General features: G+C 40.3%; 1 protein-coding gene across 2 annotated transcripts; it reads right to left on the reverse strand.

Moving 5' to 3' along the window:
• Nucleotides 1-351: 351 nt before the first annotated feature.
• On the reverse strand, nt 352-22,778 carry xrn1 (5'-3' exoribonuclease 1). Of its 2 annotated transcripts, none has more exons than XM_022191663.2 (41): nt 22,505-22,778; nt 20,833-21,065; nt 19,869-19,966; nt 19,204-19,313; nt 18,941-19,051; nt 18,771-18,856; nt 18,554-18,641; nt 18,241-18,409; nt 17,936-18,003; nt 17,538-17,675; nt 17,270-17,433; nt 15,759-15,848; nt 15,353-15,509; nt 15,017-15,136; nt 14,744-14,913; nt 14,391-14,508; nt 14,047-14,142; nt 13,174-13,277; nt 12,813-12,947; nt 12,456-12,618; nt 11,881-11,994; nt 11,371-11,469; nt 11,161-11,276; nt 10,933-11,079; nt 10,630-10,719; nt 10,112-10,247; nt 9,915-9,971; nt 9,673-9,805; nt 9,487-9,556; nt 8,471-8,666; nt 8,261-8,350; nt 8,091-8,174; nt 7,924-7,968; nt 7,406-7,486; nt 6,802-6,939; nt 6,536-6,671; nt 6,276-6,439; nt 6,056-6,169; nt 5,194-5,299; nt 4,725-4,906; nt 352-4,023 (listed from the first exon to the last, which is right to left on the reverse strand). In XM_022191663.2, exons 1-41 carry the CDS (start codon nt 22,577-22,579, stop codon nt 3,664-3,666), a joined length of 5,151 nt encoding a protein of 1,716 aa, XP_022047355.2. In that variant the 5' UTR covers nt 22,580-22,778; the 3' UTR covers nt 352-3,663. The 2 variants fall into 2 exon arrangements, with proteins under 2 accessions (XP_022047355.2, XP_051809201.1); XM_051953241.1 differs by having other exon boundaries at nt 6,038-6,169.
• Between the last annotated feature and the right edge of the window lie 1,079 nt (nt 22,779-23,857).

Genomic DNA, 23,857 nt, shown 5'->3' on the forward strand with positions numbered 1-23,857 from the left:
TATACACGGAATTTAACAAAAAGATGGGAACATTATTCATTACAATCATGTCGGAGATATGAAAAATAAAACATCACTAGTTCTAGTAACCTGGCCCTTTAACCCTCGTGTTGTCCTGCGGGTCAAAATTGACCCATTTTGAAAGCTTGAAAATGTGGAAAAAAAAGATTCAGAGTGAAACTTCTGATGTCCACATTTTCGACCCAACTCCCATATGAACTACACCACTAATGTACGTTTCTTTCCAGAAGTCATAAGCTCAAACTGTCCTCATTTTTTTAGCAAAACATCCCAGAAATAATACAATAAAGATCAGACAAAAGTACCAGGAGTAAAAGAATCAGCCACGTCTTAACAAAAGATTCCCTTTATTATTAAATGGATCTGTACAGCACATTCCTGAATCAAACCTGCAAATTTATTTTTATCTTTTCATAGACACTTTTTTGTTTCATCCCCCCCCCCCCCCAAAAAAAAACAACACATTTACAACAGGTGTGCTTCAATTTCCAAAAAACCCCAAAAGTTTTAAAACCTCCCCTTATTGCACCAGAGCCTCGTAGACTTCAGTCCCAGGGTGTCAGCCTTAAAAACCAAACAAAAACAAAAAAAAATAAACAAGCAAAACATGCTGTCGGCCTGCGTCTCTCAAAACGAGGACAAAGGAAATACTACGGCTGCTTTAGTCGCCACACAACATTATTGAAAGGATTAGTAAGTCAGGTTGCTTACAAAAGACCCCAAGAGCATCTATAAAAAGGGCATCAATAAAATCCATAATTTGAAAAAAGAAATCTTTAAAATGGAAAGATATTGTGTGTGTGTGTGTGTGTGTGTGTGTGTGTTGTGTCGAGGTGGATAATAAAGGCCAGAATTTAAAACGTCTTCAGAAAAGCACCAATTCAAAATTTGGAAAATGCTCCCAAAAGCATCTCAGAGGCATGTTTTGGATTAACGGTACACAGACTTCTTTTTTTTTTTTTTGGCTACATTTACAGATTCAAAAATAAGCATCTCCACATATCAGAGTCTACACCTGATCAGAATAACTGATCAATATGTTATGGAAGCTCATCAGTTTGTGCCCTGCACCACTGATAGACAACTAAGGTACGACTACAACACAAGTATCAGTGGAATCAAAACTTTTGGCAAATACAAACTATACTTGAATTTTATCCATAAAAATCAATAAAATTCTCATCGTTGGTTCGCATTTATTCTCTTCTACTGACAATGTCAAGAACAAACAGTCATATTAATTCTTTGAGCTTCCACATTCACAAAAAAAACATTGTCATCCACTGGTTCCACATTCAAAAACCTAATAAATTACAAATTACTGATCAATAAAATGTCTTTTTGGGTGGAAAAACATTCGGCGTGATCACCTTGGACAAGCTACTATTAAAAAATGAATCAATTAATCAATAAAGATAACTTTTGTTGTTTGCAGCCCGAGTAAAAACAGAAAGTAAATGTTCATTGGGCCGTTTCACACGACCACAGAACACCGCGGGAATCTTTCAAAGTTTGACTGATTCTGTACGAAGATGCTTTTGGAAACTCTGGCAGTGAAAATCTTTCTGTCGGTCCAACAGAGATACAGAGGAAATGTGACAGATCAGGTGGTTTTAATGATAGAAGATGTGCTGGTGGAACAACTGTGCAGTGGAAATGTGCTGTGTGTGTGTGTGTGTGTGTGTGTGTGTGTGTGTGTGTGTGTGTGTGTGTGTGTGTGTGCTGTATGTGTGTGTGTGTGTGTGTGTGTGTGTGAGTGTGCTGTATGTGTGCGTGTGTGTGTGTGCTGTATGTGTGCTGTGTGTGTGTGTGTGTGTGTGTGTGTGTGTGCGCTGTATGTGTGCGTGTGTGTGTGTGTGTGTGTGTGAGTGTGCTGTATGTGTGTGTGTGTGTGTGTGTGTGTGTGAGTGTGCTGTATGTGTGCGTGTGCGTGTGCTGTATGTGTGCTGTGTGTGTGTGTGTGTGCTGTGTGTCTGTGTGTGTGTGTGTGTGCTGTATGTGTGTGTGTGTGTGTGTGCTGTATGTGTGCTGTGTGTGTGTGTGTGTGTGTGTGTGTGTGTGTGTGCTGTATGTGTGTGTGTGTGTGTGTGCTGTGTGTGTGTGTGTGCTGTGTGTGTGCTGTGTGTGTGTGTGTTGTGTGTGTGTGTGTGTGTGTGTGTGTGTGTGTGTGTGTGTGTGCTGTGTGTGTGCTGTGTGTGTGCGTGTGTGCTGTATGTGTGTGGTCAAACTTGAAAAATTTCCACATAATTCTGCCGTGTGTGAAGGCAGTGTGCATTCAGCTTTTGTACTTTGGAGCCATAAAAAGTTTAAAACTCTGAGAGAAAAAGAAAAAGAAAAAGAAAGGCTGTGGAGAAGACTGATCAAAAAGCTAAAGAATCATTAAAAGAGCTCCTCGGTGTTGGTCGGAATAATCCAAACCTGACAGAACTCGTAGGTTTTAATCCAAACAGTCACATTAGAAGGCCTGTATCTCTGCGTAAATAATACCACAACAACCCTCCTTTCTTTGAATTTACTCCATCTGGTTTAAACATGCTGGGGATTTTCTCTAAAACAGATATTTTATGAAGACAAAGCACCTTTAAGGCAGTGTTTCGCTTCTTCACTACAAGGCGTTTTTAAGTCTTTGTAAAGCAAATTTAGTCAGAAGACTGTTTCAAAGTCTCTCTCTACTCAAGCAGCTAAAGCAAATAGTTTATTACGACTTTTACTTTGGTAGCTTTAGGCTTTTTTCAGCTAAGATAACACTGTAAACGTCAGGGCTAATAATCTGTCCCAAAAACACGAGCATCAAGACAATCAGGTTTAGAACAAACTCAGTTTTAGCAACAACTATGGCTGCGGTACTTAATGAAAAATAATCTGCAGCTAAATAAATTCTTTAGTCTTTTTTTTGAGGAAAATTAATATATGAACTTGTTCTTCTTTTTTATGCTTTTCCTTTTCATAACTAAATGTCTGCATTCTGGACTGTTGTGTCAACAAAACAAGACATTTTAAGGCATTAGTTTAGACTGTGGGTGAATTTTACAGGCGTCTTTGCCATTTGGATGACCAGTTCATAGAGAAACTAAAGATTAATAGGTAATCCAATGCTTTGGTTTCTCTTTTGTTCACCACCAGTACAACCGTCCTGACTGGCTGAGTACAATGTTAGCAAAGCTGATCACTTAATGTCTACAACAACCAACAGAAAATGCTGCAATAAACACTTTTTCCTTTAGCTGTTCTGAGCAGAGCACTAGTAATGTGATCGAGAGGAAGAAAAAAAAAAAAAACAGACCTTTGGCTGCATCCCAGAATGCACTCTGCCCTTCCACATCAGTGAGCAAACTGTACGGCAGCCTGTGGGCTCACACTGGCCGTACATCAGCTTTAAAAAGCCATTTTGGGGGAATATCGCTCTACGACAGGCTCTGATCGTCACTGAGGAGGCGGATAGACGACGGACGTCTCTTATGCTTGATGTTTTTGAGTTGTGTTTTGGCCAGACGACAGAGGAAAAGTGGGAGAATCCAAAGTTTGCTCTGAGTTCCTGACTGAAGCTGCTCTTTGCCGAGTCGGGCTACAAAACAGCAGCTTAAAAACACAAGACACACCTCCCTCTCCTCACACAAACACACACAGACGCACAAGAGCTCATCACTCCGACACTTTAGCTGCCTCGAAGTTCACCGCCAACTTCCTGTGCCTCCTCTTGGAGGCGGAGCCGGGGGTGTGGCCTGTTGCCGGCGCGTTCTGTCGAGGGGGCGTGTGTGGGGCTGCTGTCGTCATGGAAACGGCGTCAAGCAGTCCAGGATGGGAGGAGGAGGGGTCGCTGTTGGCGGCGTGTTGGTGAGGCTGGCCCATTTTACCGCTCTGGGGTTCGCTCTGAGCTAGCGAGTGGCCAGACGGCTGGTTCTGGGCTTTCTGCGATTGGTTCTTGGCAACGATTTGGGCGGCGCTGTAGAACTCACGAGTTTCTTGGTTCTTTTTGTTGGCTGATACTCGTTTCTTAGTCACCTGTCAGAGCCAAGACGTGGAAGAAACGCTCAAATGCTGCACTTAGAGAAAAGAAGCAACATCACAGTGTAGAAAGTGACATTTAACCTTGAGATCGAGTGCACAAGAATTATCAGCAAAATGATTATTGATTACAGATGCTGGTACACACTGGAGACAGAGGAGACTGATGCTACTGTCACTTGAGCCAATCAGAGCCCAGCACTGTACGCTTGTTTAATTGAAGTCTTTAATGTATCTTATCTAGGCACCGCATTCACCCTCATGCGATGTAGTTTAATAGCTATCACCAGAATTTCCGTCAGCATTAATCAAGTTTTGTCTTGTCTTATATTATCAAAAAGTACCAAAAGTAAAAGTATTCATTACGTAGAATGGCATATGTTATATTAAGTTATTGGATTATAACTATAGATGGTAAAGTTGGTTTAACCACGTTATACAACTAATCTACTGAGCAGCCTGTGAATCCCCCCCACAGGGATTAATAAAGTTTAAGTTTAATCTAAAACATTACATCATAATATATACGCTGACTGCATTTTGTATTCTTAAACTAAACCTATAAAGTACGTAAAGCTATGAAATAAATGTAGTGCAGGAAAATGTACAATATTAGTGCCTGTACCTCAATATTGTCCTTGTGTTCAGGTCAAGTAAATATAAATTCTCACTCTGTTCATGCGTTTGTGTAATCTCACTTGTAACGGGATGAACTGGTTGTGGGAGCCGATGGGCAGTGTTGTTGCAGGCTGAGGGCGTTGGGCGCCGGGGAAGGTCCCTGCTGCTCCGTAGAACGGCTGGTTCTGGTGGTGGTGAGGAGGCAGCGCCATTCCCCACAGAGGGGCGGGACCATAACCCTGAGGGGGCAACAGCAAACCACCTGGGACAAAGAAAGAAAGAGCATTTCTATGAGATGACTGCATAAAAAAGGTTCTTTATCCCAAGAATGCCTCAAATGATCTATGACAGAGAAAAGACAGCAAAAGTGACACATAGAGTTGGTCTGAAACATCACTAAAATAGCAGAAGGTTAGAAATGCTTTCAAATAAAGAGAAAAGACTTCTGAGGAGTCATGCTGACCAATGTTGAAGAGCAGCTTCTTCTCAGAAAAAAAGACTTTTAATTATGAAGTTGCATACAGTCACATTGTGAAAGAAGACACTGACCTTGTTGGTTGAAGACGGGGGTCATGGCTCCTATGGGTGGAGGTCGTATCTGACCAACTCCTGGATATAGAGGAGGAGGGAGCGGGAAGCCCGAACCCACTGAGTTCTACAGATCAACATGAGGGCGGAGACAGAGGATGAGTCAAAAACACTTTTTTATGTTTCTATGGACAATTTGTCAGCTGCTTTATGTAAACCTGACATACCTGCTATACCAATAGTTAAATTACAAAGATATCAACACAGAATTATTTATTATTCTTTGATTTTAGCTTCTTCAATGTGAAAGTTTTCTGGGTTCTTTTCTCTCTGACAGTAAACTAGATATCTTTGTTTAATGGACAAAGCAAGGCATTTTAAGACGTCATCTAAGGCTTTGGAAAACTTTTTTTTTTTTTTTAACATTTTCTGACATTTTAAAGACTGTTTGCTATTACTAGGAAGTGGCAACAGACCACAAAATACCTACAACAGATGACTGGTTTGACATCATTTATGATATCAGAAGACTGAAAAAATTACTTTGATGATCAAACTGCAACTTGATTGTGTCCATTAAAACAATCCAACCATCATTTGCTTAACATGAGCGTGAAGCAGGAAGAGACATCCCAATCTTTAGTCTATAAGCAGAGTTTCCTATTGTGTAGTCCTTTTTTGTTCTTCCTTTAATTTCCTCTTTTCATTTTATTAATGTTTTTTTTATTCTAATAGTCCTTCTAATCTTCTGTGCATCATTTAAAGTATTAAATTCAGCCTTTGTGTAAACTGTATTGTGCACAAGATGAACTGTGCTCATGCCTTATACAGAAATCTACAAAAAAGTGTATGTAAAAATGCTCACATATGTGTGTGTATATACCAGTCTTTGGAGGGCAAAGAAGGCCGCTTTCTCCTTGGCATCATTTTCTGATTGGCACTGTGGACCATGAACCATCAGCCCGTTGGAAAGCTTCACCTGACACACGACTAGACCCTGTGGGAACAAATAGTAAAGCAAATGAGCATTTATTATGCCAGTTGAGAAAGATGGGAAACATTAGGCGTTTGCTGTAGAGAACCAGCTTAATACACACTGTTACCTGTCTGTTTCGTATGAAGCTGAACTCCGGCGGTGCCATACCCAACCCCACACAGATACAGGCCAGCTCCGACACCTTACTACTCAGCACGGCTTTAGCAGGCCCAGCTGGCGTTGGAGTTGGCAGCATCGGTGCGTCGTTGTGGGGGGTGTTCATCATTGCAGCTGGAGAGAGAACATACGTGATGAAACACTGAAAGTCAACAGTGCTGGTTTGTGGATCTGATCACACTGGATGCTCCTGTGGTGTCAGTTTGGTACCTAGTTTTTTGGACGATCGTCTCCTGTTCTGCTGCTGACCGGCTGATTGCGTAGCGTTTCCTGTCTCTTGGGGGGACGGGCTTCCTGATCCAGTGCTGTCAATCTTCAGCATCTCCTTCAGCACCAGGGTTCCCTTCTACAGCAACAACCAGCACACAACAGCATCCTTCAGCTACAGGTCATTTTTTATGTTAAGTAGTTCTACTACAACTTCCACAACCTGCTAAAATTTCTCAGCTCAACCAATCAGTGCCTCGGATACTCACCATGGCGAAAGACTGCGGAGACAACGGGCCATCTGATTGGTTCGTGGGTGCTTGTGGAGGTACAGGAGGCGGTGGGGTTTGCTGACTACCTTTGGAGATCTTTAAACTGGCAATGAGGTCCTCAAATTCAGTCGTAGTCTTAGTAGGGGAAATATGTAAGGGGATAGAAGAACTGTCAATCAGACCAAATCAAATTTATTTAAATAGCACATTAAAAAAAACCCTGAGGTGACCACAGTGCTACATGTTATCAGGCAGGCTGCAAAAAACATTTGTGGAAATATAAAAGTATAAAAGTAATTAAAATAGAATAAAACACTAAAACTACCATAAGAGGACAGCAACTTGTAAGATCCGTCCATTCATTATCTATACACCTCTTAATCCTCATTAGGGTCACGAACTGTAAAGATCATTACGAGTAGCCAAAAGTTATTGTAAATATCAATGCAGGCAGTACATTTTATTAGAAAGGGAAGTCTGTTCCAAAGCTTTGGAGCTGCTACCTACTGTCAATGCTAACGCTCTTAAAGCAAAGAAAACTTACAGAGAGGTTAAACAAACAGGAAAAGAGGAGGTCAGAAGTCAGTGGCTGCTTGTGTACCTTGTTGGCCGTGTTCTGTGAGGGGAACAGGGAGTTGGCATCTTCGTTTTTCTTTAACAGTCTGATGCTACCAGGAGGAGCCTGCAAGTTACACACACAGGTCAACAAGAGTCATGCACATGATGATTCAGCACACATCTACATGCACCCAAAATCATACCAACACAACTGACTGTATCCATAGTGAAGCAAGATGGAGAAAGATAGAAAAATCTATTTGTATTGTGTTGCATTTTGACTGAAGTGGCACTACTGAAAATGTCAGTAAGGAGCATCGGTGCTACTGCTAGCGAACGTTCGAGGCTCTGAATGTTGTAAACTGGCACAAAAGTAAGCACTATATCAGGCTGCAGCTAACATCAATGAAATGCTACAACATGACACCATGAAGTTCTTTAGCTCAAGCTAACAAGCTGTTAATCTCCTGGTTCTTGTGTGAAAGCCTCATCCTGATCTCAACCAGTTGAGCTGAATCAGGTGTAGTTTTATGCTCTGTGTGTGTGTGTCTGTGTACTCACAGATTTGACGGCATGTTGGTTCTTCCCTTGTTGGGCATTTCCTTCCTGCAATTGGAAAATCACAATGTACACAGTCCTCGATCAGCAGGTGGCAGTAAGGTATGTTCATGTCACACTTGTACTCATTTTCTTTCACTAAAGATACCAAAACACACACTGAGACTTACACTATTCTGCCAGTGAGCTGGAGGTTTGTTAGGCGGGCCAGAGTTCTGCAGAGACTGCCACACATTGCTGTACTCATCTTTACTCTGGATAGAGACAGAGACAGAATATAAGTACTAAACACATAACAATGGAGTGAAGAGGGGCTGAATACTGATGATGCTGCATCTACCTTCCCCTGTTGTTTCTGGATGGGACCTTTAGAAGGAGAACTTCTGTTGCCCTGAGATGCAGCCTTTGTCACACCATGTTTGTTGTTATGCTGCAGATGAGCAGAGAGAAGTTGGTAAGGTGAGGCAGGTTACCTTGCATAGTAACCTTTGGTCACTTAAAACTGGTAAACCCTGTGCGGCTGTATTGTGTGCGTTCTCCTCCCTCTTACCTGCGTGGGAACAAAGGGTGAACGAGGAGAGTGGTTGAGTCCCGCCAGCTGACGGTGTGAGTTGTAGTTGGCGCCGGCGACAGGCTGAGGTTTGACGATAGCGGTGAGTTTGTGGGAGGTGTGGTCCACTCGGCATCCATGGGAAAGGTTGATCAGAGCACAGGGAGGGAGGCGGTAACCACGAGGAGACGTACACCTGAGAGAGCAGAAATACAGCAGTCAGATGTCTGCTCAGAAACCAGTGTGACGTAGAGCAGGTGGGTTTTACTCAAGCAGTGACACGCCATTCCGGAAAGCTATTTAGAGTTTCATCAGTAGCAGGAAACAGTTGATTTAAATCACTTTATATAGGTTTTGTGCTGAACACACATATTTTATGCAAAGGTTTTATTTTTATACATTTTATGCAATATGTTTTTTTTCTGGAAGAAAACTGTATTCAGTAAAGCAAATAACAACTGGAGACTTTATGTTTTAATGACAATTATGAGAAAATATAATTTCTCTGATAAAGGTGTAGAAACCTCGTCACAGTAAAGGGTCGGAGCATGTGGTATTTCAGCTTTAAAATTTAAACACATTGCCAAAAAATTTTAATATTCTGTTTTTGATTGAGTGTAGCTTGACTTGGGCGAAAAGTAAAGACAAGGATTTTAGCACAAGACTGTGAAATAAAATGTGATAAACTGAATACTATGTCATTATTACAAGATAGAATTTCAAAATTCTTCTTATTTTTATGAAGGTACAGCACTTAAATAGATTTTAGCTTTCTATTGTAAATATTCCTGAAGAAGCACAAGAGGAGTTTATAACTGGGATTCAACAAGATAATTACTGCTATCGGTTAAAAAAAAAGGTCCACATAAGAAGCAGTTTTTATCTTCTAAAACTTGCAGAAATGATAAAAATGGGTTTTGCACAAATTGCTCTGAGCTGAAAATGGAAATTGTCATCACTAATTACTACAGCTATAATAATCACACAGCAGATTCACTCAGAGCACAGTTAATTACCTGATGGTGAGACCTCCGGCAAACTCTTCATCAAACAGCACTTCATAGAGAACCTCGGCCTCACGCTCCGCTGAAGACATACAAAGACTCAACGTTAAGCACACACCTTACGCTACTTTTACAATGAGAATAATGTTAATAGAATACACGAGGAAATCGATGGATGAAAGAAACTGGTGTCCTCACCTCCTTTGATGCCAATGATGGTCCCTCTGAGTCCCAGTGGGACGGTGAAGCTCTCCCTGATGTTGACGACTCTGTCGAACAGTCGATATTCTGCATCTGGATCTGGAACCACACCCTGCTGCTGCTCCAGTGGCTACACACAAACATGGAAGTGTGCGAGAAGTCAGTAAAAGAAGCAAAACGAGCCCATTTCACTGCATACTACTATAAAGTTATGACACATGAAGGCAAAATGTTCTCACCCTGAAGAGGAGATGAGGTTTGACTGTCACACGGACTTTCTTAGTGCTCTTCTTAACCTAGGAGATGGACAGTGAGAGTGAGATGGAAGTAGAGAGGATAACGACAGATGTGGGAATGAGTCGCCCCACAGAGACTATTTCTGATGTTTGGAACTGGTGGACGTATGCGGTGGATTGAAACTGTTTGCCAAAGTCACCTTGGCCTTGTCCACTGCATCCTCGATCCTCTCCACGATGGCAGAGTCCAGAACTTGGAGGTCACATGACGTCCTGCTGATGGAGCTGACTGGGTGACTTTTCAACCATGACGTGATTTCAGACACCTTCTCTGCCCTGTGGGGTGACCAAATCATATCAAGCTCATTCATTAATTCACCATTAAAAAAACTCTCAAACATTATTCTGTGAATGAAAAAAGCAGTCATTCGAGAAAAGTCAAGCTAGAGAAAACACTTTACTTATTCATGGTAGGCTAAAGCTCTTAGTGCAAGAACAAGATGGTAGTAATCCAGGTTCAAAACTCTCAGTGTCTTAAGCTTGTTTGAACCAGCTATGTACTCTATAATGATCCAAAAATAAGTTAATTACAGCAGAATCCCTGAATTGTAACAAAAACATAAACATTGAAACAATTCACTCGGTAAAACAATCTGAAATCCCTTTTAAAACTCTTTATAGTATTGGCGTTGGATGAGAATGTATCTGTGTGTTTTACCCGTTCTGGTCCTCTCCAGGCCAGATGTCATCTTCATAGAAAACATCATCGTGACTATTTCTGGACACTGTTTCAAAAACTTCACAAAACCTGTGAAAACACAAAGACATCGTCAGTTGTGGAGGTTTTTGTCTTGATTTACTCATGTTCTCTTTTACACATATACATACTGTACAACAATTCATGGTATAATTGCGCATGCTACTTTAAACATAACTGGGTTAAACAAACCAAATAACTCATCAACAAGGATCTCAATCAGCAGCAGCCTGATGGTACATGAGCTTTTTTTTTTTTTTTTACCTGTCCAGGTATTCAGCTAGCAGCTCTTCAACAGCAGCAGAGTAGAGCCATTCCTTTTCAGTTCTCTTCGTGTATCCAGGAACCTCCTCGTTCTTCTTGTTGAACTTCAGGTTTAGGCCAACGTTGGCTTTTTGTTCCCCACAGGGACTGGAAGAAGAAGGAAAGATCAGACCAGAGACGAAGCAGTGCCAAACAACTACCAGTCAAGCAAAATATAAAAACACTTACTTCTTCTTAGAGCCTCTGCCAATGAAGATGCTTCCAGAGAAGCGGGAGACGAGATAACTGGTGATGCCGAGACGAGAGGCCAGAACGTATCCAGGATTATACTTCACACAGTATTTCTACACCATATACACAAAGGGGGGAGGATTGAAAATATTCTCAGAACTTAACGGACATCTAAACTGAGGTACTTCACAAGTGTGTGTGTCTTACATGCTGATTCTGGATTAAGTGCTCCAGCTGGGGCTCATACGGCACGTTGAAGACGACTCGTACCCGCCCGTCTTTGATGACATCTTGAGAATCTTGCACCTGTAAAGGAAATTTGAAAGTAGGGATGGTATTATTTTAAAAGAATACTGGATAAATAAATGCACATTCATATTTCAATGTGTGGCAGCTTTAATTTCAAAATCTTTTTTTTTTATTCTCCAGATTTGGTTGCAGGAGCATGTAATCTTGATATCCGTGTCGCCCCTTTAACAGATATTCTAGAATTTTAACCAGCCGAGGGTCCACATTTTCAGATATTCACAGACCCAACAGTTTGTGCAAGTTCACATTTTGCGTTTCTTCAGCACCGAAAGCCATTTTTATCAGTTTGCCTTTAATCAGTTCTGAAATTTGCAGTTTAAACTAAATTAAGACAGCCTGGGAGCAAGACATAGGACGGTTCCTTCTGACAGCATTCGGCATAGCAGAAGCAGAGAACTGACAACATACCTCTCCCATGGCACCGTAGTACGGGTTTCCCACCATGAAGACAGTGGTCGCTGGAGGGAAGAGCTCATCTAAGCTCTTAAAGCAGGTCAGAGAGGAGTAAAAGGCCTTGATGTCCTGAGAGGATGAGGGAAGAATCAGAATAAAGTGATGAAAGTCTCAGTGCAATTGACTAAATAGGGGCTATATCACTGTCCATCTATATCAGTGGGGTCTCAATACTACAATCTTAACTTTTGATACCAATATTAAGCATAAACGATACTTAGTTTCACAATCACTAAATCACATGTGGTACACCTGTTTTGTTTTACATAACACTAATCATGTGATAAACAGAAACATACTGATGGCATTTGTAAGGTGTAACTGAATGTTTAAACCTATCTAGCATGGCTGCATTGTCTGCAGCTTGGTGGCACTGCAAGAAAACACAACAGCTCAGTACAAAATCTAGGTTTCAATGTATACAAGTGAGATACTTATATGCTCTTTACAATTAAGTACAATAATTCCTGACTCAAAGTTATCAGGTTTGAACCATGAACTGATTTTGTGAGGTTTGTGTGTACAGGTACCTTAACCACGGTCTGGTAGGCGAAAGGGAGGACCTGTTTGGACCACTGCTTCTCCAGTTCCACCACCCCATTGGCTTTGGGAACATACTTCCTTCCTGTCAGCAGCTGGCCATATAAAACTACTGCAGTCTCATTCACCACGATGCCTTTCCTCTTCAAGAAACTGGAAGAATGAAAAAAACAAACTAGTAAACAAACATACACATTAAAACGTAGCCACACAAAATGACAACTTTAGAAAAAAAACAAGACAGTAAAACCTTCAACAATCCAATCATGAAAATACATACAAATGCGTACAGTGTTTACTCTATTAACTAATACGCGTCTTTTGTTTTATTGTTTTGAGTGCCTTACTGTTCAGTGATTCCCTGGACATCTTTCACCCATTCTTTCTGCTCCTTGTCGGACAGGCAGGTGACTTTGGTGGGAGGAGGACTGGACGGTCTGTCGTATACTCGTTGGACACCAGGAGGTTCCTCCAAATAAAACCTGAAAAACAGCGGACAAGATTTCATTTGTTACAAAAAGACACATTCTTTGGGTAAGATTCTATCTTCTGAGTGGCATCTATTTATTTCCAAAATATAATCCTTTAATTTATTCTCTTATTAGCTAAAAAAAAAGTGCTATCTTCATACATTGACAATTAACACACAGGCGAAAACTAATCAGTTCCTGTCTGATGACAAAACAAAAGCCCACTAGCAATTCTTACTTGGTTTCTCCATCTGAAACTGCAATGATGCGAGCTTCCTCTAGATGGGGCCAGTTGACAAACACAGAATTCCCCAGTACTTGTGCGGCAACATCATCACATATCTAAAGATGCAGAGGAAAGAGGAGACAAATGAGACAACTGTTGACACTACAAGTTTTTTTTTCTTTTAAAATATCAGCCATTTCATGCAAGTTGATTTTAGAAGTTGTCACAGATCGATTTGAAAGTATAAAACCTTATTTAGAAGTCTTAATGATTTCTGCCAAGAATAAGTTACAGCCGTACATCACAGGCATAAACAAGCCGACATTAGAACTGGTAAAAGCAATCCATTTTAGAGATCCAGTCATGCTATTACCAGTAATTACTTTTTCAGTTATTTCTTTGATGGGTTTTTGTATGATTAAGACTACAATTGGAGGCATGAGTAGTTCACTGAAACATACCTCAAACATTTTGAGGCACTACAATAATTTATAATCCAATCCATCCCTACACAGTCTCCAAAACCCTCCTCTTGGTTAACAACAATATTAACCGTAAAAAGACATATATATCCCCAGTCTCTCAAGATCCTTTTGTAAATAGATTTAAGTGTAAAAATGCACCAAAGCATGTAAAGTAAGCCATGCACGCCATAGACTGCACACCTACACACACAAAGATAATGCATACCTATACATATACTTGTATGCACAAGAAGATCTTTTTTATGTTTCTATGAATGAAACTGATGATAACTGAAGGCTTCTAATTGACAGTCCCACACCTTTTAGGTATGATAGAGCACGATTTCTTTATAAACAGTCTAAGCAATAAATTGTTTAGGCTTTTATTAAACCAGGTCTACAAACACAAACAAAAGCTCACCGTTTCCCCGTCCTGGGAATGGAGGATATCCAGCATCATGTTCTCCCCTCTGCTGCTCTGCTGGAAAACGACCACCCCGCTCTTCTTTTTATAAAACTAAATGACAGTAAATGAGTCCGAGGAAGAGAGACACAAAGAGGAAGCATTGTAAAAATCTGCTGCATACATTTACATTTCTATGCTTATTGCTTCTTTATTACTGCATTTCAGAGAAATAAACCAAACAAGCTGCTACTGTGAAATTCAGCAGATTTACAAGTTGGTTTCGACAGGCGTTCAACTTAAACTATTAAATGGTTTGCTTTCAACACAGCTGCACTGTGCTTTCATGCACACCCACCCACCTTGTGTCTGATGTGTTGCAAGGTGGGGAAGCCGCAGAAGTACAGAGCCGAGCGGTCGACGCGCCTGCTGACGTGGTCTAGCTGCACTTGCCAAGCGTCCATAGGGATGTTTGCTTTCCTGTAACATCCAAACACCACAATACAATAAACCCGCAGTGAACACGGAGCTTACTGCGCACCGAGCAGGTATAACAGCTGCTTTTTATTGCCTGTGTTTGGGTGACTCATAGACAAGCGCACAAAAAAGCTAGCAGAAAAAATAAGACATCTCAATGTGTCATCAATCTAAACACAGAATTAACAAGGATCATTTAAGACAGACAGAGCAGCATTAGTGTGTGTTTGCACAGTACCTGACATGACAGTGGATGATGTTAGGAAACAGCTGAGGCAGGGTGGAGGTGTATGTGAAGTCTAGTTCGTGGTCATACGAGTAGACTGCACACTCTGTGTGACGATTCCTGGCCTTCTCTCCTTTCGACAGCTTGTCATTGCAGGGCTCCATGGCGGCCAGTAAGCACCTCTGTTTAATGCACACAAAACATATACGTAGTTACAAGGTTACCCAGTTCAACTTTTGTGACGTAACTGTGCCACTATTTGGCACCGGGTGTGTGTGTACGTACCTCATCTATGAAAGGAATGAGCACAACAGCTTCCCATTCTTGCTGCTTGCCATTGAGGTCAGTTTTGAAGTCAAGAGGGTAGTACTCAATGATGGGTGACCTTTCACTGGTCATCAGGTGCTGAAACATCAATACAGAATATATTAACATCCATTTGTGTTTAAACGCTGCACAACTTTCATAATTTGGTAATTTAGCCGTCTTTACATATGTTTCTAGCTTTGGTTTCTAGCTGAGGTCTAGTTTAATTTAAACACGTCTGCAATAAATTGTATCTGCACGTCGTAGATCTTCTGTATGTGCGTCAGAGTGTACACTTGGACAGGAGTTTGTTACCCTGTAGCACTCAGGCAGCAGCTCCATGCTGGCAGCAGGCAGGACTGCCAACAGCTGCTGGAAGGGCATGAAGGGTTTTCCAAGGTCAAAGGTCAACTTCAACTCTGATATATTCCTGATATCAGACAGGAACGGAGCGTAGTGGAAGGGGTAGTACCTAGTATACAGAAAAATTCAAGATGGATTAAAAAAAATGCAACATTTGATGACATTTGATAACATTCCACTCTTCAGATTTGGTTTCTATGTTTCTGAAACACTGCACCATTCACTAAAGCTACCCATCTCAAACATTACACCACATGCCGCGGATTCTCAAAAGATTGCATTATATTATCTGGCTTCTCCTTGAATGAAAAGTAACAAAGAACAGTGCATAAATAATGTGAAAGAAAGCAGTACTCACCAGCTCCAGGACTGGACTCCATGGTAATAGTAGTGGAGAATCCACTGGATACCTTCCACATAACACTTGGCTTGCTTGGCCAGAAACTCGCTGTAAATGGAGGATGAAAACATAGTTTAAGGTGCCTTATGAAGTGCAAATTGATGCGATGATGTGGGCAATAATTCTGTGGTGTGGCAGCACTTGGATTTTCCTGACTTTGAAATTCACTTTGCCCACCTGTGTGCTGTTCTGCTGCCAGGTACAGGGCACATGGTGTACAGGTAGGAGGAGAGGAAGCGAGTTGTTGCTATTTTTAGCTCTTATTACCGGGTCTAAGAACATACTAAATATAGATGTCTCTGAACCATGTCTGTTTCTGGCATAATGTCCCCACCGATCTGTCAATGTGATGATTTGGAGAACAAGATTAAAGTAAATGAATATCCATAAGGCAATAATGGTTAAAATGTGAATAAAATTGTTTAATTAAACAGTAGGGGGCAGTGTGCTACAGCTGCGACAGAATAACTGTGTGTTTGGCCTTTAGTTGTGCAAGAAATTACACTATAAGAGTTTAACAGTTCATATTTAATTCTTGAAATGCATTAAGATGTAGATGCTGCTGTTCTAATGTACTTGCTTACAATGTGAGCAAAATAAAAAAGCATCACAAAATTATTTTTCTATCAACAAACAGATCACATGCCTCTGGGTGCAGATTTGTGTTCCCGTGTCACATTTGTGACATCAATACAATTTCCTGAAGAAGTGTCTTTATCGGTGACACTGCTGTCATCATGCATCACTGTGACTGGCTCCGTTGGTTCAGAGCTGTAAGATCAGTGACGTAAATGTGCTGACAGTGTGTTTATTAACACAGTCAGTTAATTATTCTCTACATTCCACTTCATCCAGCTCTTTGTCATTTTGTACCGCTGCGTCTCCAAGAAATACAATAGCAGGTGCGCTTGGAAACACCCACTCAATACTTGTGCCAACACCCACTGCTTTGCATGATTAAAACAGGGCCAGTAATCTTTCTCTGACCTGCTGAGAGTGAATACACTGAAAATCACAACCAGCCAAAGATATGTCTATGAACATTAAAAGTAAAATCTTTACTAAAACTGCCACTCTACCAATTCCAAATGATTCTTGATGTATAAAATGTTGTGGATTAAAGCACTGAGGGGTTCCATTACAAAAACTAAAATGGGGATTTTAGTTTAAATTTTGTTCGGTCGCACAATGAACCATTTTTGGTTTTGTTCAGGCATTCAACATGATTTTAGTGAGCAACAAATTGATTGGTTCACCTCAAGAGCTGACAGATGAGACAACCAAATTCAAAGTTGTCTCAAAAATTAAAGTTAATGACTACAGTGGTCACTTTTTTACACTGAAGGCTTTGCAGGTTACCCTCAAGTAAAGTGAGGATACATAGAAGCAGCTGGCTTCAATATTTGTGATCTGTGCTTTATCCTTTAACTAATTTGTGTGTGTGTGGGTGTTTGTGTGTTTATACTCACTCAGACACTACATCCACGCCCATCTTGGTCATATAGTATGTGCGTTTGTACTGTCTGAACTCAGTTTCAAACATGTCATCTTCTTCCTCCTCCTCATCTGCTCCTTTTCCTTCTCCAATCACTTGTTCTGATGAGGTCAGAGCTGCCAGAGAGAGGGCTGAATCCTACACACATGGCAAAACATAGGAGTCATCAGTTAAAGGAAATACATATTTGATACAAGACAGCTTTGAAAGAATGGAGTTTCTTTTAGTCGTTGCATCCTCACTTCGTTCTTGTTGGTGTCTTTGCTGGCAGCTTCCTTCTCAGCTGCCAGTCCAGCTGCCTCGTTCAGATATTTGTTACCAACTTTACTCTCAAACCACTTCAGGTCCACAAACACTTCGCTAAAATGTTCCCGATCGAACTGGAGGGAAGAAGGAAATGGGGATTTTATTACTGGTGTATTCTGGAATAGATGTTGTCATAACACCTTTTATTAAAAGTTTATAAAAATAATGGTACACACATAACAAACAATAAATAACTATTGGACTTAGAAAACAGAACATCAACAGCAATAATAATAACAGTTATTGTAATAAGAAGAACGATTATAATAGCAGATAATGCAAAATGTATATATAAAATTATTGTACTTTCATACTATACGTATAAATGTCTTACCTCCGCAAGCTTCTCCATGTATCTCTCAAAGTTTCTGAGGTTTAGGTTGCCGTTCTCATTCAGATAACCTAAGTTAGAAAAAAATGATTCTGTTTAGATTTTAAATGTATTTCACAGTACAGATGACAGACATGTTTCTATATTATAATGTTTAACACGTAAAAAACATTTAACCAGCTGGATGAGTACAAATGTAATACTTGAATCCAACAACACATTTGAAACACTAAATAGAAACCAAACCAAAATACTGTTGATCGTTGTGTGTCTGAGTGTGTGTGTGTGCGTGTGTGTGTGCAGCTCACCCCCCAGGCTGGGTAGCACACTGATATACGTCTTGTACAGCAATGGCAAAGCATCATGATTGATGTGAAGATGAGGGAGGTGAGGGATGAAATCGTTTCCGACGAGGAAGCCCATTAGAATCCAGTCGTCTATTATTCGCTCCAAGTCATAACTAGAACCCATCTGATTCTGAAAAACACCCACAGACATGATAGGAATTGTGAATACATGTCATATATTCAAGTAAAAACTTTCCAAAAACTACTAAAACCTCCATTCGCACTGAAATCTTTCATTTTTTGTTCTAATTACTTTTCTGAGTGTGTGTCTCACCTTGAGCGCAGAGAACTCATAATCTATGTACTCTCTCATCAGTGACAGGTGAAGCAAGTGAAAAGTTGTCTCCTCTGGAGCCGTTATCCTGAAAAACGAGAAGAGTTGGTTTCACAAAAGAAAATGGCAGGACAGAGTATGACAGAACTGATAGAATGCAAATAACAAGAAAGAGAAGAAAAAAGACAAGTATTGAAATGATCAGAAGGAGAAGAACCTTTTCTGGGATTTCTTCCCTCCAAAGCGGACTTCCTCTCTGAGCAAGGAGAAATTCGGCTCATGGCTGGTTAAGCCCAGCATGATCTACAACACAGAGCGAAAGACAGAGTGAGCATCCACAGAGGGTTTGACTAACAATGTACCTCCATATCCAAGTCCCAAACATACCAGATCCGCATCCAGGCCATACAGACAATGTCGGGTGTTGGGATCATGACCTGGCTGGCTGTTCTCAGACCGAATAAACTCCATGATTTTATGTTCTCCCTCCCCTGGTGTCTATAAGGAAGATAAATACAAACTTAATACAAGCATTATTGACTTAAGCTGTTACGGAATCTCACGGTTACTGATTGCTGGCAAAACTTCATGCGACCAATTATTAAATGTTCAGTTACTTTACATTAGTAGCTGTACAGACACACACACACCTCGTGACCAGACAGGTAGACTCTGACATTCTGCCACAGCTTATCATTGGAGAGCTTGTTGTGGACAAAGTACTTGAGCTGTTCCTGAAGTCTCGCCATGAAATCAGTGCCTGGAAAAGGGATATGTTATTAAAGGAGTTGTGGTCAACTTTCACAGAAAAGGAATGTTTGCATGTGATATGTCTGCATGATATAAAACATATCAGTGGTCAAAACTATGTAATTTTACTGACAACGGTTAATGATTACAATAAACAAGAAAACCTAAACTAATCTAAACATCTGAGTCTGTTTGGTTCAGTTTATTTTGGTTAGTGTGAAAGTTGTCAATCAAACCAAAAACAGGGGGTGTGTTCCAATACCCCTAAAGCCCTACTGTACAGCATGCCAGATAAACATATACAATCTTCCAGTACATAGTATGTCAACTCTAGTGTGCCGAAAATATCAGGATGTCCTTCTATATCCAGTCTCCTTTTTCAGTATGCAAGCCAGCGCCATATGCTAAATGGCTAGAAACAATCAGTTAACACATCTGTAGTAATGTGGTAATGACAGACTGTGTAAAACAGTCAATACAGGAAAGAAAAATAAAGGAAAAAGAGTTCCTTTTATCTGTTTTAATGTGTGATGTTCATTTTGGCGACGCTTTAAAGCGTTCCTACCAGGAGTGATACAGTTGGAGTCGAAGCGAGCCTCTGTGGGAAGCACCTCTCCTTTATCCAGAGCTTTTTTTATCTTTTCCTCTGCTTCTTTGGCGGACCTAGACACACAGACAACCACCCACACACACAGGTAGAAAGAAAAGACAGCAGGTCAAACTCAGTCTCAGTCTGCCTGTAGGCCGATTCCTTCACTCTTTTAAACCAAAGCAGAAAATGTAGGATTTTGGCTGGAGTCCATTTGAGCCTTATTCTACCATTTTAGGAAATCATACATTACTTGGGCTTCCAATTATACCACCAGACATTGCAGAAATATATTTGCAAACAGAGCTGACGCGCTAATCAGATAACAAAAAGAGAACGTGGAATTATTTACAGTTCGGAATCAACATAATAGTGCAGGCATGCTAATAAAATTCCATTTCTTTATTTGGTCAAGTTGATAAAAGCTGCTGCCAACATCCTATATTTACTAATTATGTAGAAGTATTGACAGAAATGTTTTTTAACATCTCTCATGGGGTTAAAATGCTTCTACAACAATTAATTATCCATCCATCCAATATTTATGCATCGCTTAATCATCATTAAGAGTCTATCCCAGCTGACTTAGGGCGAAGACAGGGGACACACTGGACAGGTCTCCAATCTATCCTGCATAGAGACAAACAAGAACACTCATATTCACACTTATGGACAATTTTAAATTATCAATTGACCTTTGGATTGTGGGAGGAAGCCAGAGTTCCCGAGGAAAACCCACACATGCACAAGGAGAACGTGCAAATTTCACGCAGAAAGATCCCAGGCCCTTCCAGCTGCAAGATGATAGTGCTAACCACCGAGCCACTTTGCTGCCCAATAATTTATTATTAATAATAAAAATAAGTAAAACGATCTGACAACAAAGACAGACAGACAGACAGACAGACAGACTTTTCAGAATAAATGTATCCTTCTCAACCTGAATCTGCGTCCTCTCTGCTGGTTCATTTTTGCTCTCGGTGCCACACCATCCACAGCCATGAAGAAGACCTTGCGAGGCTTGATGATCCTGAAGAGCACCTCCAGGTAATGGAAGATGTCGGCGAAAATCTTTTCCTCAGAGATGCGAAAGTGGACATCCTCGTCGTTCGGGTGAGAGCACTGGTGGATGATGCCATTCATGTCCAGGTAGAGATTGTCAAATTCAGGAATCTGAAGTGAGAAACAGACAAATAACAAATGCATTATCTGTGTATACCAAAATCACTCTGTGCCTTATCATGTGAAATGCAATGATATTCAAACTTTACTTCTGTGAAACGTGTAGATTTAAATTTTTGTTGACATAAGCAAAGGTAATGAGTACTTAATATTTAGTACTGAATTCACAGAATTGTTATTTATGTTAATAGAATAAACACAATATTAGGGTTAGCTAACATAAGAAAATTAGGCTAACATAAAACAGAATTGTCACCTTTTTGACAACTTAAACAAAAACAGAAAGGTAATAGTCGCAGAAAAACGGAGTTCACGGCAGAGATGTTGAACTGGTTTGCATTAGATTCCACATGTGTATTTAAATAAGAGGGCTGAGGGTGTGGATTGCAAAGTACGTTTTGTAATATTTCTGTAAAGTGACTGGTTTGTAATTGGTTATTTCTTAGTTCTTTGAAATTCATCTGTTAACAATAAAAAAAAACTTTCTGTGTAGAGTTTTCTGGATTTTTGTGGTCTGCGATGAGTATAAACATGAACTTGTACGTGTTAGTCATCAAAAGCAATCTTGTGTTCCTCCAGCCTTTTCATAACGCCAGACATGTAGAAAAAAGGGAACCTACATCGTTTCTGTGTTTCTGAAAGTGTTCCTGCGGGGTGATTTCAAATGTTTCAAGTCTAGCATGCAACATACTTTCCCATATCCATTGTTATCTAATTCAGATCTAGTAGAATAAAAGGTCTTGTTATTGCTTTCATAAATATACCAAAGCTGTCTTACGCAATGAGAGCGACACTGAACAACGTCCAGCTGATGAAACTACCGCTCAAACACTGAAATACGAGCCTCCTTACTACAAAAGGAACTAGGTCACTCGGGTCCCCTTCAGTGCCGGTAAATTACAAGAAAATACACTGATAAGTTATCTCAACTACACGTTCATCACATAACTATAGCATTCTAAACTACTTTTCAAACGTTGCAAAGTACAGAGAATTATCAGCAGCGTTTAGACATCTCTTATTAGCATAAAGTTACTTAGCTAGCTGGCTGTGAGGGGTTTATTATTGTTCAGTAAGTTCTTGCCTTACGAGAACGTGAACTACTTGGTGGTAACATATTTTCTATATTCACTTTGACCTGTTCAATGAGAAGATATGCTTGCAGATGACCAAAATAGTTCGCTACATAGTGCAGGAATTTTGTTAATAACGTTATGTCTATTTAGTGTTTGATAAAGTGATGAAGTAAAAGGTGTCTAACAACAAGAGAACTGTCCACTCGTCGGGGAAACATTGGGAAGCTACGTGGAATAAAACTTCACCGGCCCGCTAGATTTAGCTCGCTGTTAGCAAACAGCTAGCTGCGCTAACGCCGCGGCTCTCGGGAACAGTGGACGGTGAAGCTAACGGCAGTCAGCGCTGTTTCCTACCTGGTGCTCCTTCACAACTTCACTCAGACACGGATAGCGCTCCGATATCCAGCGGTAAAATTTCGGTACTCCCATTTTCACCGCGAAACTTTCAGCCTCCGGAAGAAAATAGCGGACAGTCTAAAACTGAAAGGAGATGTTTAGCTACGCGGTGAACCAGATACAACCAAGGCTTCTCTGTGTAACATGAGAATTTTCTTTGAAGCCAGGTTTTGTTTCCAGCGGCCGCTAAGTAGCTAGTTGTCCGTTGTCCGTCAGCTAAAAGAGTCCGCCACCGCTATGACAACAGTCGTTCCGTTTTATTTGAGAAGCGTCCAGACGCTGCGCTGTGTTTGTGTACTATTGAGGAGCAATGACTTGATAAGTCAGAGTTAGCATTACTTATGTTCCTGTCAAAATTCCATTTGAAAGTAATTCCTCCAAATCAGTCTGGCCCTAGTCCACTTATTTTTCTAGCTTCACCACAGGCTTAACTAGTGTTACAACTTATCAAACTGAAACATTTCTCTATTTACTGTTGTACTGTGAACTGACTACATGGAAAGCTATTTTTACATGGAATAAACTTATTGCATATTTCAAATCTGAGCTATGCCTGTTCTATGAGGAAAACAGTTGTAAAAATGCAAAAAGCTTAACTGTTCAATTTTTTTAAACAAAAAAAAAACAGGACACAAAGCCACTTTTTTGCATTACTCAGAACTCAATTACAGCATTGTGTTCATTTACTATTGCATTGTTTAAATAAGTACAGCATGTTGGAATTGTGATTTTGAGTAGAGGCACACTTATTTTCATCAAAATTTTATTCATATGAATCCCTCCAGTTCAGTTTGGCATTTTTTTTTTTTTTTTTTTTTTTTAAACTTAATGTTTACTGAACCAGGAGGTACTCTGAGATAATGTCTGTCAGAGGAGGTCTGAGTATAAAGTTACAAAATAACATAAAAATAATTACAAGTTGACACAGGACAAAAGTAACAGTTAAGCAACCAGGGCATTGACACATGAAACAAAATCCAAAATTACTGAATGCTACACCCTACACTGCTCCCATGAATATGATCTTTGAAATAATTGATTTGCTGCATGGAAAGACCCCTTTATTTTAGTCTGCGTTTACATCCATCTCCCAAAATGTGAAATTAGTCAGTGCAATGAGAAAATTTCCGTCCATTTCAGGAACTTTCTAAAAGTCCCCCAAATTTACTGAACTGTATTCCAAACCTTCCCCTTGTTATTTCAAGGTGGCAGCATTTAAAAGATTAGCTCATTTTTATTAAAGATATGTTAAAACATCCTTACTGCTAAGAGCACATGGTCTTTAGGACCAGGTTAGAACCAGAATTGTTC

This window comes from Acanthochromis polyacanthus, chromosome 9, assembly GCF_021347895.1.
Source record: "Acanthochromis polyacanthus isolate Apoly-LR-REF ecotype Palm Island chromosome 9, KAUST_Apoly_ChrSc, whole genome shotgun sequence".
Lineage (NCBI taxonomy): Eukaryota > Metazoa > Chordata > Actinopteri > Pomacentridae > Acanthochromis > Acanthochromis polyacanthus.

What these genes read in the sequence shown, in the direction of transcription:
- xrn1 (XM_051953241.1), bottom strand. Translation starts at nt 22,579, where the DNA reads ATGGGAGTACCGAAATTTTACCGCTGGATATCGGAGCGCTATCCGTGT. An exon ending in CCTACCAGACCGTGGTTAAG is followed by an intron (nt 11,995 to 12,455) that starts GTACCTGTACAC and finishes TCATCCTCTCAG; the next exon opens with GACATCAAGGCCTTTTACTC. An exon ending in CACCCTTTGTTCCCACGCAG is followed by an intron (nt 8,351 to 8,470) that starts GTAAGAGGGAGG and finishes GCTCATCTGCAG; the next exon opens with CATAACAACAAACATGGTGT.